Below are 15,413 nucleotides of genomic sequence, written 5' to 3' on the forward strand. Positions count from 1 at the left end.
GCACAGCTATTTTCAGGTCTCTCCAGAGATGTTTTATCCGGTTCAAGTCCGGGCTGTTTTTTATTTTTTTATTTAATTTATCCTTTATTTTGCCAGGTAAGTTGACTGAGAACACGTTCTCATTTACAGCAACGACCTGGGGAATAGTTACAGGGTAGAGGAGGGGGATGAATGAGCCAATCGTAAACTGGGGATTATTAGGTGACCGTGATGGTTTGAGGGCCAGATTTGGGAATTTAGCCAGGACACCGGGGTTAACACCCCTACTCTTACGATAAGTGCCATGGGATCTTTTGCAGAAACACTCAAGGACATTCAGAGACTTGTCCCGAAGTCACTGCTGCATTGTCTTGGCTGTGTGCTTAGAGTCATTGTCCTGTTGGAAGGTGAACCTTTGCCCCATTCTGAGGTCCTGAGCGCTCTGGATCAGGTTTCCTTTAAGGATCTCTCAGTACTTTGCTCCGTTCATCTTTGCCTCGATCCTGACTAGTCTCCCAGTCCCTGCCGCTGAAAAACATCCCCAGAGCATAATGCTGCCACCACCATGCTTCACCCTAGGGATGGTGCCAGGTTTCCTCCAGATGTGACCGTTGGCATTCAGGACAAAGAGTTGGTTTCATCAGAACAGAGAATCTTGTTTCTCATGGTCTGAGAGTCTTTAGATGCCTTTCGGCAAACTCCAAGCGGGCTGTCATATGCCTTTTACTGAGGAGTGGCTTCCATCTCTACCATAAAGGCCTGATTGGTGGAGTGCTGCAGAGATGGTTGTCCTTCTGGAAGGTTCTCCCATCTCCATAGAGGAACTCTAGAGCTCTGTCAGAGTGACCATCGGGTTCTTGGTCACCTCCCTGACCAAGGCCCTTCTCCGATTGCTCAGTTTGGCCGGGCGTACAGCTCTAGGAAGAGTCTTGGTGGTTCCAAACTTCTTCCATTTAAGAATGATGGAGGCCACTGTGTTCTTGGGGATCTTCAATGCTGCAGAAATATTTTGATACTCTTCCCCAGATCTGTGCCTCGATACGATCCTGTCTTGGAGCTCTACGACTACATGGCTTGGTTTTTGCTCTGACATGCACTGTCAACTGTCAGACCTTATATAGACAGGTGTGTGCCTTTCCAAATCATGTCCAATCAATTGAATTTACTGCAGGTTGTAGAAACATCTCAAGGACACAAGTTGTAGAAACATCTCAAGGATGATCAATGGAAACAGGATGCACCTTGGCTCAATTTTGAGTCTAATAGCAAAGGTTCTGAATACTTACTGTACCTAAATAAGGTATATCTGTTTTTTATTTCTCCATAAATTTGCAAAAATGTCAAATAACCTCATTTCACTTTGTTATTATGGGGTATTGTGTGTAGATTACTGAGGATTTTTATTGATTTAATCCATTTTAGAATAAGGCTGTAACCTAACAAAATGTGGAAATAATCAAGGGATCTGAATACTTTCCGATTTCTATTGAGGGTGAGATTGAATTTTCCCCCTTGCCTAATATATCATGAGCTTTTTCCATCAATTCACAAGAGTCAGCATTGCAATTAAATGTGTGTAATTACATCTGTAAATCCACAGTGGGCATACAAACCGCCTGCCTGTTTTCACAAGAGGGTGTTCCAGTATGACTAATGAAATCAATATTCCATGTAATCAGCCAAGGGACAGATATACAAACTGATTCCCAGTTACAATTCAGTCACCAAATCAGTCATTCGGTCAATAAGTCAGGCAGTCAGTCACAAAGTCAGTCTGTCAATCACCAAGTCAGTCATTCAGTCAACAAGTCAGTCAAACAGTCATTAGGCAGTCACTCAGTCAGTCAGTCACTAAGCCAGTCAGCCAGTCAGTCAGTCACTAAGCCAGTCAGCTAGTCAGTTAGTCAGTCAGTGCGAGGCTGCTAGGGTATTCCACCAGTGACCTGGTTATGTGTAATTAGTCCTTCCAGAACAGACACAGAGAGAGAGGGAACCATAAAGCATTTGGCCCCTCCACTCCAGCAGAGCACATTTCAGTGCTGCGCCGACCGACGTGGGCATCGGCCACAAATCCTCTTTATTCCCCCATAAATTCACCTGGTCCTGTCAGGACCGAGGTATGGCCATGTCACAGCTCCCCAGCCACATCCTGTCAGGACCGAGGTGTGGCCATGTCACAGCTCCCCAGCCACATCCTGTCAGGACCGAGGTGTGGGCATGTCATAGCTCCCCAGCCACATCCTGTCAGGACCGAGGTGTGGGCATGTCACAGCTCCCCAGCCACATCCTGTCAGGACCGAGGTGTGGGCATGTCACTGCTCCCCAGCCACATCCTGTCAGGACCGAGGTATGGCCATGTCACAGCTCCCCAGCCACATCCTGTCAGGACCGAGGTGTAGGCATGTCACAGCTCCCCAGCCACATCCTGTCAGGACCGAGGTATGGCCATGTCACAGCTCCCCAGCCACATCCTGTCAGGACCGAGGTGTGGGCATGTCACAGCTCCTCAGCCACATCCTGTCAGGACCGAGGTATGGCCATGTCACAGCTCCCCAGCCACATCCTGTCAGGACCGAGGTATGGCCATGTCACAGCTCCCCAGCCACATCCTGTCAGGACCGAGGTATGGCCATGTCACAGCTCCCCAGCCACATCCTGTCAGGACCGAGGTGTGGGCATGTCACAGCTCCTCAGCCACATCCTGTCAGGACCGAGGTGTGGGCATGTCACAGCTCCCCAGCCACATCCTGTCAGGACCGAGGTATAGCCATGTCACAGCTCCCCAGCCACATCCTGTCAGGACCGAGGTGTGGGCATGTAACAGCTCCTCAGCCACATCCTGTCAGGACCGAGGTATGGCCATGTCACAGCTCCCCAGCCACATCCTGTCAGGACCGAGGTGTGGGCATGTCACAGCTCCTCAGCCACATCCTGTCAGGACCGAGGTGTGGGCATGTCACAGCTCCTCAGCCACATCCTGTCAGGACCGAGGTGTGGGCATGTCACAGCTCCTCAGCCACATCCTGTCAGGACCGAGGTGTGGGCATGTCACAGCTCCCCAGCCACATCCTGTCAGGACCGAGGTGTGGGCATGTCACAGCTCCCCAGCCACATCCTGTCAAGACCGAGGTGTGGGCATGTCACAGCTCCCCAGCCACATCCTGTCAGGACCGAGGTGTGGGCATGTCACAGCTCCCCAGCCACATCCTGTCAGGACCGAGGTGTGGGCATGTAACAGCTCCCCAGCCACATCCTGTCAGGACCGAGGTGTGGGCATGTAACAGCTCATCAGCCACATCCTGTCAGGACCGAGGTGTGGGCATGTAACAGCTCCTCAGCCACATCCTGTCAGGACCGAGGTGTAGGCATGTCACAGCTCCCTCAGCCACATCCTGTTAGGATCGAAGTGTGGGCATGTCATAGCTCCCCCAGCCATCTCTTGTCAGGACAGAGGTGTGGGCATATCATAGCTCCCCTGGCCACATCCTGTCAGGACCAAGGTGTGGACTGTCATAGCTCGACCGGCAACATCCTGTCAGGACCAAAGTGTGGGCATGTCATAGCTCCCCAGCCACATCCTGTCAGGACTGAGGTGTGGGCATGTCACAGCTCCCCAGCCACATCCTGTCAGGACCGAGGTGTGGCCATGTCACAGCTCCCCAGCCACATCCTGTCACGTCCGAGGTGTGGGCATGTCATAGCTCCCCAGCCACATCCTGTCAGGACCGAGGTGTGGGCATGTCATAGCTCCCCAGCCACATCCTGTCAGGACCGAGGTGTGGGCATGTCACAGCTCCCCAGCCACATCCTGTCAGGGCCGAGGTGTGGGCATGTCACAGCTCCCCAGCCACATCCTGTCAGGACCGAGGTGTGGGCATGTCACAGCTCCCCAGCCACATCCTGTCAGGACCGAAGTGTGGGCATGTCACAGCTCCCCAGCCACATCCTGTCAGGACCGAGGTGTGGGCATGTCACAGCTCCCCAGCCACATCCTGTCAGGACCGAGGTGTGGGCATGTCACAGCTCCCCAGCCAATAGCAGGACTATGTGGGAGGGAAAGGCCCAATGTTAGAGCAAATCCATATTTAGTTTACAAAATTCAATTTAGTTTACGTGCAAGGCCATAAAGGGCCGGTAATGTGGTTCTGAACTAAATGGCAGAACCATTGAATGACTCCAGACAGGGCAACAGTGTGGGATGGTTCCGTTACAGATATGTCATTCATCTAGCCATTGGGCATTAGAGATGGGTTATAGATTTTACAGTCCCCCAGTTGATATTTTGTGATACCTTTTAGGTACGTTCAATGCTTTAGACGGGCCTACTTCTTTGTGTGAAAATAAGCTCCATTTCCCCCTCTGTGTGCTGTGGCAGGCTGGTTGTGCTCCCAGACGTTTGTCTGGTTCAGGTGTCAAATGGAAGGTGGTGGGGTGTGAGGTGGGGGTGAGGCGTGGCAGGGCGATGGAGGGAGGGGACATGACAAGGCTCCTCGGCTCAGTCCATTTAGCGTGTTGATGTTCATTAGCATGGAGCATGGGCACTTCCCTCTCCTGAGGGAGCATGCTGTGCTGTGCTGTGCTACCAGATGTCCCTGATACTGGAAACAAACAGCTATGCTCTGCTCAGCTCAGCTCATCCTGCCTGAGATACAACTAGCAGCAGCCAATGACACTCTAGTCTGTGTCTACAGTATGTGAGCTCTGCCTCTGCTTGGTGGAGGTAAGTCCATTTTGAGAAGGAAATGCCAATGAAGCGTGTCTTTACTCTCTATTCAAGTTAAGGATGTGTCAGACATTTTAGGCTTTTATCATTCGCATTCAGAAAGAAGGTCCTTTCTCCTAATCATAATCTTTATTCAAAACCATCCAATTTCAGTTCATGATTGGAGGGGACTGATGGGAAATGGAGTCTCTCCTTCAGGCAGTAAAGTAACACCCCTTCTCTCACCTCTCCTCTTCACCCCTCCATCAGTCTCAACTGACACAGATCCCCACACTTAATCTGTAGACCTCAAGTGCCGAAAATTCGGAAAGTTTGGAGATTTAATGCCTTGCCGTTTTCTTTTGTAGCTAGCAGATGTATAAATCTCACTAAACAGTAAACAGTGGACTAAACAGTGGACAACGATCCACTGTGGGTTCCTGGGAGGGAAATGTATTTCTGCGAGAGGGGACAGCACACCGGGCCAGATTTATTACCTGCTTGTGTCTACTCTCTATGATTGAGGTCTATAACTTCCTGATATTACCGCTTAAATCAGAGTATATTTTACAGTTCCCTGGAATGTTTCTGTTTAGATTGTGGGGTATGTCAAGTATATCATTTTTATGTAACAGTCTCGGAACATTTTATACAACCACTTTTTGGTTGTATATAAGGAGGTATTTGGAATTATGATACAGTGTCATGGAGTTCGCCAGATTTCATTCTATTTTAAAGCGGAGAGAACAAATGCATTGACATGGTACATATCCTGTTGTGAATGTCCATTGCCACACACAGACAATGACACTTATAAATGACATAGATAAAGATAGGCAAAGATTGAGGCCTCATTCACGGCAGTGCAGTATCAGTTTGAATGGCCATAGGGTCTGAAGTGGTCATTATGTCACACATACATATATACATTAGACTTGCATTTGGTAGTTTGAATCATATCATTCAGGAGTGCAATTCAACTGTATGCAGAAAAAGTAATGAAACTGCAATGAAGTGGGCTATTCTGTTCTGTTCTGTTCTACAGCCCATACAGCCACAGTAGGAAGGGAAGAGAAGGTGTGACTGAGTGGGAGGAGGTTAATCATACATTTGAATGTTGATTTGAACTGAAAACACTCCACTGCTTCACGTTGTACAATGCATTGTTGTCCTTCATTGTTGAACAAGACACCTTCAACAGAAAAGCTCTAATGGAATTGTATTGAATACGACAGTAGTCACTCTGTATTGAGTCACAGCCACCTCCCTGAGTGGGTCACTCTTTGACCATGGACATCTATAGTAGGTTCTATGTAGAAGTTGACAAATGTAGTCTTGCTTCATCCCTGTATTTCTGGCTGCAAATGTTACCCGATTTCTAAAAGTGTTTGTGACTTTGAGTACACTGTACATTACTATGTCTCCTGCTCTGTGATTGAATCAGAAGGCAGTCACTGCTCTGATAGCTATGATTGGCTCAAAGAAGGGGTCTGGGGATCATTGTTTTAAGAAGCTGTGATTGGCTTGTTTCCAGACTCCAGAGCTGGCGATGGGGCGCCACAGAAGATAGACCACGCTGTCATCGGAGGCGTGGTTGCCGTGGTGATGTTCGCTATCCTCTGTGCACTCATCGTCCTGGGGCGCTACTTCGCCAGACACAAAGGTATAACGGCTCACCTGGGTTCCCTGGCTGTTACAATGCTTCCACTGGCTTGAGATGAACTGGTGTACACTATCATTGATCATTCATAGACCTAGAGGTGGACTAGCTGTAGAGATTCATTATCATCCATTTAAGTCCAACAGGGATGTTCATGAATGTGTTTATTCGTTGCAGGCACCTACTTCACACATGAAGCCAAAGGGGCAGACGACGCAGCAGATGCAGACACGGCCATCATTAATGCAGAGGGGGGACACAACAACACGGAAGAGAAGAAGGAGTACTACATCTAATGATGAGAGGCCAGGGGGGGGGGTGTTATGGTGGGGGGTCCTGTAGGAGCACTATATCTAACTCTGAATGGGCCGGAGGGGTGGGGGAGAGGTGGAGGACGAAAGGTGCAGCTGAGGAGGAAAGAGAGGTGGGGAAAGGAGAAGAGAAAAGGAGAGGAGTGATGAGAATTGAAGAGGAGAGGAAGATTGGAGTGGATGAGTAGTGGGAGGCTTCATTGCTTCGTCGTGGATTCTCCCATCCAACCTCTCCTGGACTGCTGGGTCCCATTCTGTACAGTTCAATTATTTTACAGACAATTTTGTGCCTTGTTCTATTTCTTTCGTAATTGTTGTCCCCCCCCCCCCAAACCTGTTGACTCCACCAGTTCCTTTTTGCTACAGTTATCTTTTAGAGGAGATGACACAGCACTTCTTCTCTTGTTGTCCTGCAGATCCATCTTAGCTTGTGTACCAGGCTTTTAGAAGCACCCTCTCTCTCGCTCTCTGTGTCTCTCTCTCTCTCTATGCTGTGTACTGTAGAAGCAGCCAACTATACATTTTAGTCATTTCCAGCTGAAACCTATTGTAAACAACTCTTATCAATATCAAACTATACTGTCCCTCTTAACTCAATCATAAATATGACCTCTCCTGCTGACATCCTGAAACATCACTTTTATTTTTTATTCTGTGGTTAAAAGACTGAAGTTGCTGCCATGGTCATAAGACTTGTTGAGTTGTGTTGTCTTAACTGTTACGCTAAGAGGTTCAAACCTCTTAATGAGGTCACTAGGTGTGGGGTTAAGGTCACAATATGGTTTACTCTGGGTCATCATACTCATACCCTTAATGATCAGTAAATGACCAATGTAATAGTAATGCTTGTACATGTGTGTAAATACAGTGCATATATTACCCAGTATTTTCAACACAGGTTCAATTCTAGTTGAAAGAATACTCTTCTACAGATAAAACAAGTTCAATTGTGTTATCATATACTGAATTTAATATATTGAATGCATATTTAGAAACCTTACAAGGACCTTCAAACCCTATTTTATTGCTGTCTTAGGCCAGGGATCATCATCTAGATTCAGCCCCGGGCCAATTTCTTCTTGAGCTGATAGTTGGGGGGGCGGAACATAATAAAAAATATATACTTTTAGACTGAAAATTAATAATAATAATAATATTTCACTAAAACATAATCATTTCAAACTTTGTTTACATATGGGGACATTGCTCTGCATAGGGGGCCGTCTTTTGGATGGGACGTTAAAACGGGTCTCCTGCCTCTGTGGTCATTCAAAATCCCATGGCATTTATTGTAAGAGTAGGAGTGTTCACCTGTGTCATGGTTAAATTCCCAACCCGGCCACATTCCATCATGACCACCTAATCATCCCCCGCATTGCTAATTGGGATCCAATTTTCTAAATTAAAATCACTTGAAGCTGATTTCCCAGATTTTTTATAGTCAGTCTTATGTCCAACAATGAACCCCCCCCCTCCAAAATATATATATTTTAATTATTTTTCATTTTATGCTCAGAAAACTTGGGGGGCCAAATAAAACCACCCGCGGGCCAAATTCGGGCCGCAGGCTGCCAGCTGGGGAACCAACCCTTCCTTTAACTAGTCTGTTGGCTCAGGTTGCTATTGAGAGGAATACACTGTATCTCAGTATGAAAAGGGAAGAAAATATGTTACTTATACTTTAGATTGAAGATGTTTTAATTGTAATGATGTCTAATTAAAAACTCTTCTGTCTTTATTCAAACATTAGCTAGTACACAATTCTGTATGTATTATTTTGACTGCAATTGTATATTTTATGGATATTAGGACACACTTTTATATAATTGTTGCATTACTTAATGTTTTGTTTTCAAATTAGAAATGTAACAGAACACTAATGGTTATTGCTCAATGAGCATTCCTAATGCTGTCTGTGAGTCATAAGTTATTGAGGATCCCCTAGAAGTTTTGAATGGGGAATGAGTAGCATGGTTTCCATTTCTGCCATGTTTCCGCTTTTGAAGTAAATGTACAGATTGCTGTGGAATCCCTGTAATGCATACTGAAGTTCCTGCTTTTATCTTTCCACGGTACATTAGTCAGTGGATTTACTGGATATGTCGGTGTGACTGGCAAAACAACTCCAAATACATTCATGAAAAAGGACAGCCACTGCCTTACTTTGCTTTTAAATATGTCATAATGGTGATGAAAAAAAGAAAGAGTGAAGGACTAAATTCAGTGCCTTCCTTTATTTAAAGGGTATACAGTACGATGTCAACAGTGTCATACTATATCTTAGTATATGAATCTCGTGCTACCTTACACCAGTAGTGGTGGTCTCACTCTCTATTCACATGTAACTCATAAATCAGACAGTACTAAGAACTGGAATAACAAGCTGGAGTTATTTTCAGGTTGGATAAATATTTGGAATCATAACTGAATGATAATGGCAGCTTCTATTGAAAAACAGCTCCCCATAACAAACAAGCTAAGTAGTATTAATGATTTTATTTACGGGTGATCTATTTCTGTCCATTGAGAATTTATAAGGTAGCCGAAATAGTTTCTTTAATTTATTTACGAAGTACATTTTGGTTGTATTTGTATGGTTATTGTATTAGGTATGTAGTGTAATTGTGGTCAAGGCTCACCACACTTTTAGGAAAGGTAAAACAAGCGAAACAGTCCTGGAAATCTGATGTTTATATAATTGAATTGCTTGAGTGTGATGCAGAACATAACCGATACCAGTATAACACATAGAAATGTGCAAATCAATATTAATCTCAAAGCTTATTGATTAGTTCTGAACTTGCTTTTTATTGTTTATTCTGGATACAATTGAAGTGATCGCTGTAGAGATTCATATGAAGTGTTGTTTTTGTTTTCAGTATACACTCAGTGGCCAGTTTATTGGGTACGCCACCTGTTCACGAAAATGGTTTTGCTCCTACAGACAGTGAGTCACGTGGCCGTGGCTTGCTATATAAAGCAGGCAGACAGGCATCAAGACATTCAGTTACTGTTCGATTGAACATTAGAACGAGAAAAACGACTGACCTAAGCCACTTTGAGCATGGTATGTATTTCAGAAACGGCCGGCCTCCTGGGCGTTTCACGCACGACAGTGTCTAGGGTTTACGGAGAATGGTAAGACAAACAAAAACATTCAGTCAGCGGCAGTCCTGTCGACAAAAACAGCTTGTTGATGAGAGGTCGAAGGAGAATGGCATGAATCATGCAAGCTAACAGGGGGGATACAAACAGGCAAATAGCGGCGCAGTACAACAGTGGTAGGCCGTCTTTGTAAATAAGAATTTGTTCTTAACTGACTTGCCTAGTTAAATAAAGTTTTTTTTAAAAAGTGGTTTGAAGAACGGCATCTCAGAACGCACAACTTGTCGATCCTTGTCATGGATGGGCTATTGCAGTAGACGACCACTCCGATTTCCACTCCTGTCAGCTAAAAACAAGAGGAAGTGGCTCCAGTGGGCACTCGATCAACAACACTAGACAATTGAGGAGTAGAAAAACATTGCCAATCCAGGTTCCTAATAGCAAAGTCAGTATTTGGTGTAAGCAGCATGAGTCCACGGCCCCGACCTGCCTGGTGTCAACGGTACAGCTGGTGGCGGGGGTGTAATGGTGTGGAGAATGTTTTCCTGGCACACGTTCAGTCCCTTGATACCAATTGAACAACGTTTCCATGCCCCGAAGAATTCAGGCTGATATGAATGCAAAGGGGGGTCTGACCCAGTACTAGATGACTGTACCTAATAAACTGGCCACTGAGTGTATTTGATATGTAGTCCATGTGTTTCCACTTTCTCAGGTTCATGTTGAATCTTGTGTTTTGCATCTCAGGTGAAATGCAAAGCGAATGCCCCCCAAGAATACTACACATTTCAGAAAGTTATAAAATCACAAGATATATCTTTTTTTCTCAGTTGTATATGTTGTGTTCTTAATATATGGTGCACTGTTAAATGTTACGTATTATTTTGTATAGACCTAGTTCACAATGAAAGAACTAGAGGTGTTAATCAGACAATATCACTTGTACAGTCGGTGTCCACTAAAATACAAGGGTTGTTATTTATAAAACCTTATATCCACAGTAAAATGTATCGTCTGTTTTTTCCCCAGACATAAAGAACAAGTAATCACCAAACAAAATGGAGACTAAGGGCTCTATTCAATCTGTATTGTTACAGATTGTGCAATATTAATGTAAAGGTCATTTCCGATTGAGTTGACATATACATCGTTTACAGTGAATGCAGTCTCCGCTAACGCAGGAACGTTCCCTTTCAATTTCAGTCATGCTGTAACGCTGAACTTCTGCAATACGGATTGAATAGAGCCTTTAGCTAGCATTAGATACTCTCTAATGGTGTATTAACATCCTGAGTAGGATGCGTGTCAGTCACATTTTCAGATGTTTTCAAACAACAGGTGGTATATTTGCAGTGGTTAAGTTTTCTGATTAACCCCCAACATTTCTTTGATGTTGGGAAGGTGAACATGTTTGATGCCTAGAACGTTTTGGTTGTTCATTGCCCCAGTTAGTTGTTTTGAGGTCAAATCTTTAGTCTCTCTGTACCTGGGCAACATTTCTGTGTAGTAAAGAAAGGTTTCCTCATGTTCCCATACATATTTTGTATTGGTTCATAAAACATTTTTACAAAAAAAATCTGAAGAGTACTTGTCTTAATAAAAATATATCAATGTTAAATGGGCTGTATCGTCTTTTACCTGATATTTCTGTTGTCAAGAACTTTTAACACGGTTCAACCCATAAAGGTGGCTACCATCCTTTCCCTACTCTGTGCTGTGACAGTAGCCATTCCCTTGGCCCTGCACTGTTACTCCTGGTGTGAATATAGTTTTTGTATTTGTACTTCAACTTCGCTTCAAAATCCTCTATTCAACTCAGCTTCTAGATCCAGAGCTTTTGATATTTCTTAAATATTGTCACCCCCTTGGTCTCTCAATTGAAGCTGAGCAGTGTATTTAATCAAAATTAGCTGTGATGTGGTGAGTGATGTACTGTAGTTGTTAGTGATCCTGATTGAATTAGTCTTTTTTTCATAGCTCAACTCCACACGTTAAGATATCAGACACAGCCTTTGGATGTTGACATTGATTTGAGAAATTGATAGGCATGTTCAAGAACAGGACCTAATTTATTAGCATGTAGCATTCTGTCTTCATAATCCTGTCACAGCAGCCTTTTCCCATTATTTGAAGTGATCCCAGCTAAAGGTCAGCAGCATTATTCAAGCTTTAATGGAAATGTTTTAACCTCAGAAACCAGACATTTCTCTCCATTAGCCACAGGATCATGAAAATGTAACACCCCGTCTTGTGTTAAATGTCTGATCATTTAATATGTTATAAATGTGTTTTATCATCTCTACACTACACTCTAGATCTCTATGTTCTCTACACTACACTCTAGATCTCTATGTTCTCTACACTACACTCTACATCTCTATGTTCTCTACACTATACTCTACATCTCTATGTTCTCTACACTATACTCTACATCTCTATGTTCTCTACACTACACTCTACATCTCTATGTTCTCTACACTACACTCTAGATCTCTATGTTCTCTACACTACACTCTAGATCTCTAAGTTCTCTACACTATACTCTACATCTCTATGTTCTCTACACTACACTCTACATCGCTATGTTCTCTACGCTATACTCTACATATCTAAGTTCTCTACACTACACTCTACATCTCTAAGTTCTCTACACTATAATCTACATCTTTAAGTTCTCTACACTATAATCTACATCTTTAAGTTCTCTACACTACACTCTACATCTCTAAGTTCTCTACACTATCCTCTACATCTCTAAGTTCTCTACACTATAATCTACATCTTTAAGTTCTCTACACTACACTCTACATCTCTAAGTTCTCTACATATCTCTAAGTTCTCTACACTACACTCTACATCTCTAAGTGCTCTACACTACACTCTACATCTCTAAGTTCTCTACACTATAATCTACATCTTTAAGTTCTCTACACTATAATCTACATCTTTAAGTTCTCTACACTACACTCTACATCTCTAAGTTCTCTACATATCTCTAAGTTCTCTACACTACACTCTACATCTCTAAGTGCTCTACACTCTACATCTCTAAGTGCTCTACACTACAATCTACATCTCTAAGTTATCTACACTACACTCTACATCTCTAAGTTCTCTACGCTCTACATCTCTAAGTTCTCTACACTATCCTCTACATCTCTATGTTCTCTACACTCTACATCTCTAAATTCTCTACACTACACTCTACATCTATCTCTATGTTCTCTACACTATACTCTATATCTCTAAGTTCTTTACACTACACTCTACATCTCTAAGTTCTCTACACTACACTCTACATCTATCTCTATGTTCTCTACACTATACTCTATATCTCTAAGTTCTTTACGCTACACACTACATCTCTAAGTTCTCTACACTACACTCTACATCTCTATGTTCTCTACACTCTACATCTCTAAATTCTCTACACTACACTCTACATCTATCTCTATGTTCTCTACACTATACTCTATATCTCTAAGTTCTTTACACTACACTCTACATCTCTAAGTTCTCTACACTACACTCTACATCTATCTCTATGTTCTCTACACTATACTCTATATCTCTAAGTTCTTTACGCTACACTCTACATCGCTAAGTTCTCTACACTACACTCTACATCTCTATGTTCTCTACACTATACTCTACATCTCTATGTTCTCTACACTACACTCTACATCTCTAAGTGCTCTACACTCTACATCTCTATGTTCTCTACACTACACATCTCTAAGTTCTCTACGCTCTACATCTCTAAGTTCTCTACACTACACTCTACATCTCTGAGTTCTCTACACTACAATCTACATTTCTATGTTCTCTACACTACACATCTCTAAATTCTCTACACTACACTCTACATCTCGAAAGTTATGTACACTACACTCTACATTTCTAAGTGCTCTACACTACAATCTACATCTCTAAGTTCTCTACACTACACTCTACATCTCTTAGTTCTCTACACTACACTCTACATCTCTATGTTCTCTACACTACACATCTCTAAATTCTCTACACTACACTCTACATCTCGAAAGTTATGTACACTACACTCTACATTTCTAAGTGCTCTACACTACAATCTACATCTCTAAGTTCTCTACATTACACTCTACATCTCTAAGTTCTCTACGCTCTCCATCTCTAAGTTCTCTACACTATCCTCTACATCTCTATGTTCTCTACACTCTACATCTCTAAGTTCTCTACACTACACTCTACATCTATCTCTATGTTCTCTACACTACACTCTACATCTCTGAGTTCTCTACACTACAATCTACATCTCTGAGTTCTCTACACTACAATCTACATCTCTAGGTTCTCTACACTACACTCTACATCTCTAAGTTCTCTACACTCTACATCTCTAAGTTCTCTACACTACACTCTACATCTCGAAAGTTATGTACACTACACTCTACATCTCTTAGTTCTCTACACTACACTCTACATCTCTATGTTCTCTACACTACACATCTCTAAATTCTCTACACTACACTCTACATCTCGAAAGTTATGTACACTACACTCTACATTTCTAAGTGCTCTACACTACAATCTACATCTCTAAGTTATCTACACTACACTCTACATCTCTAAGTTCTCTACGCTCTACATCTCTAAGTTCTCTACACTATCCTCTACATCTCTATGTTCTCTACACTCTACATCTCTAAATTCTCTACACTACACTCTACATCTATCTCTATGTTCTCTACACTATACTCTATATCTCTAAGTTCTTTACACTACACTCTACATCTCTAAGTTCTCTACACTACACTCTACATCTATCTCTATGTTCTCTACACTATACTCTATATCTCTAAGTTCTTTACGCTACACACTACATCTCTAAGTTCTCTACACTACACTCTACATCTCTATGTTCTCTACACTCTACATCTCTAAATTCTCTACACTACACTCTACATCTATCTCTATGTTCTCTACACTATACTCTATATCTCTAAGTTCTTTACACTACACTCTACATCTCTAAGTTCTCTACACTACACTCTACATCTATCTCTATGTTCTCTACACTATACTCTATATCTCTAAGTTCTTTACGCTACACTCTACATCGCTAAGTTCTCTACACTACACTCTACATCTCTATGTTCTCTACACTATACTCTACATCTCTATGTTCTCTACACTACACTCTACATCTCTAAGTGCTCTACACTCTACATCTCTATGTTCTCTACACTACACATCTCTAAGTTCTCTACGCTCTACATCTCTAAGTTCTCTACACTACACTCTACATCTCTGAGTTCTCTACACTACAATCTACATTTCTATGTTCTCTACACTACACATCTCTAAATTCTCTACACTACACTCTACATCTCGAAAGTTATGTACACTACACTCTACATTTCTAAGTGCTCTACACTACAATCTACATCTCTAAGTTCTCTACACTACACTCTACATCTCTTAGTTCTCTACACTACACTCTACATCTCTATGTTCTCTACACTACACATCTCTAAATTCTCTACACTACACTCTACATCTCGAAAGTTATGTACACTACACTCTACATTTCTAAGTGCTCTACACTACAATCTACATCTCTAAGTTCTCTACATTACACTCTACATCTCTAAGTTCTCTACGCTCTCCATCTCTA

The 15,413-nt window shown here is 42.7% G+C and overlaps 1 protein-coding gene across 1 annotated transcript in view; it reads left to right on the forward strand.

Moving 5' to 3' along the window:
• Nucleotides 1-6,969, forward strand: part of LOC139385858 (cell adhesion molecule 1-like) — a 156,734-nt gene extending 149,765 nt beyond the window's left edge. The window contains exons 10-11 of the mRNA XM_071131129.1: nucleotides 6,216-6,344; nucleotides 6,519-6,969. Of these exons, the coding sequence (XP_070987230.1) occupies nucleotides 6,216-6,344; nucleotides 6,519-6,637 (248 nt within the window). The 3' untranslated portion in view covers nucleotides 6,638-6,969. The remainder of the gene's footprint in view (nucleotides 1-6,215; nucleotides 6,345-6,518) is intronic.
• The last annotated feature ends 8,444 nt before the right edge of the window (nucleotides 6,970-15,413 follow it).

This window comes from Oncorhynchus clarkii, chromosome 27 (genome assembly GCF_045791955.1).
Source record: "Oncorhynchus clarkii lewisi isolate Uvic-CL-2024 chromosome 27, UVic_Ocla_1.0, whole genome shotgun sequence".
Lineage (NCBI taxonomy): Eukaryota > Metazoa > Chordata > Actinopteri > Salmoniformes > Salmonidae > Oncorhynchus > Oncorhynchus clarkii.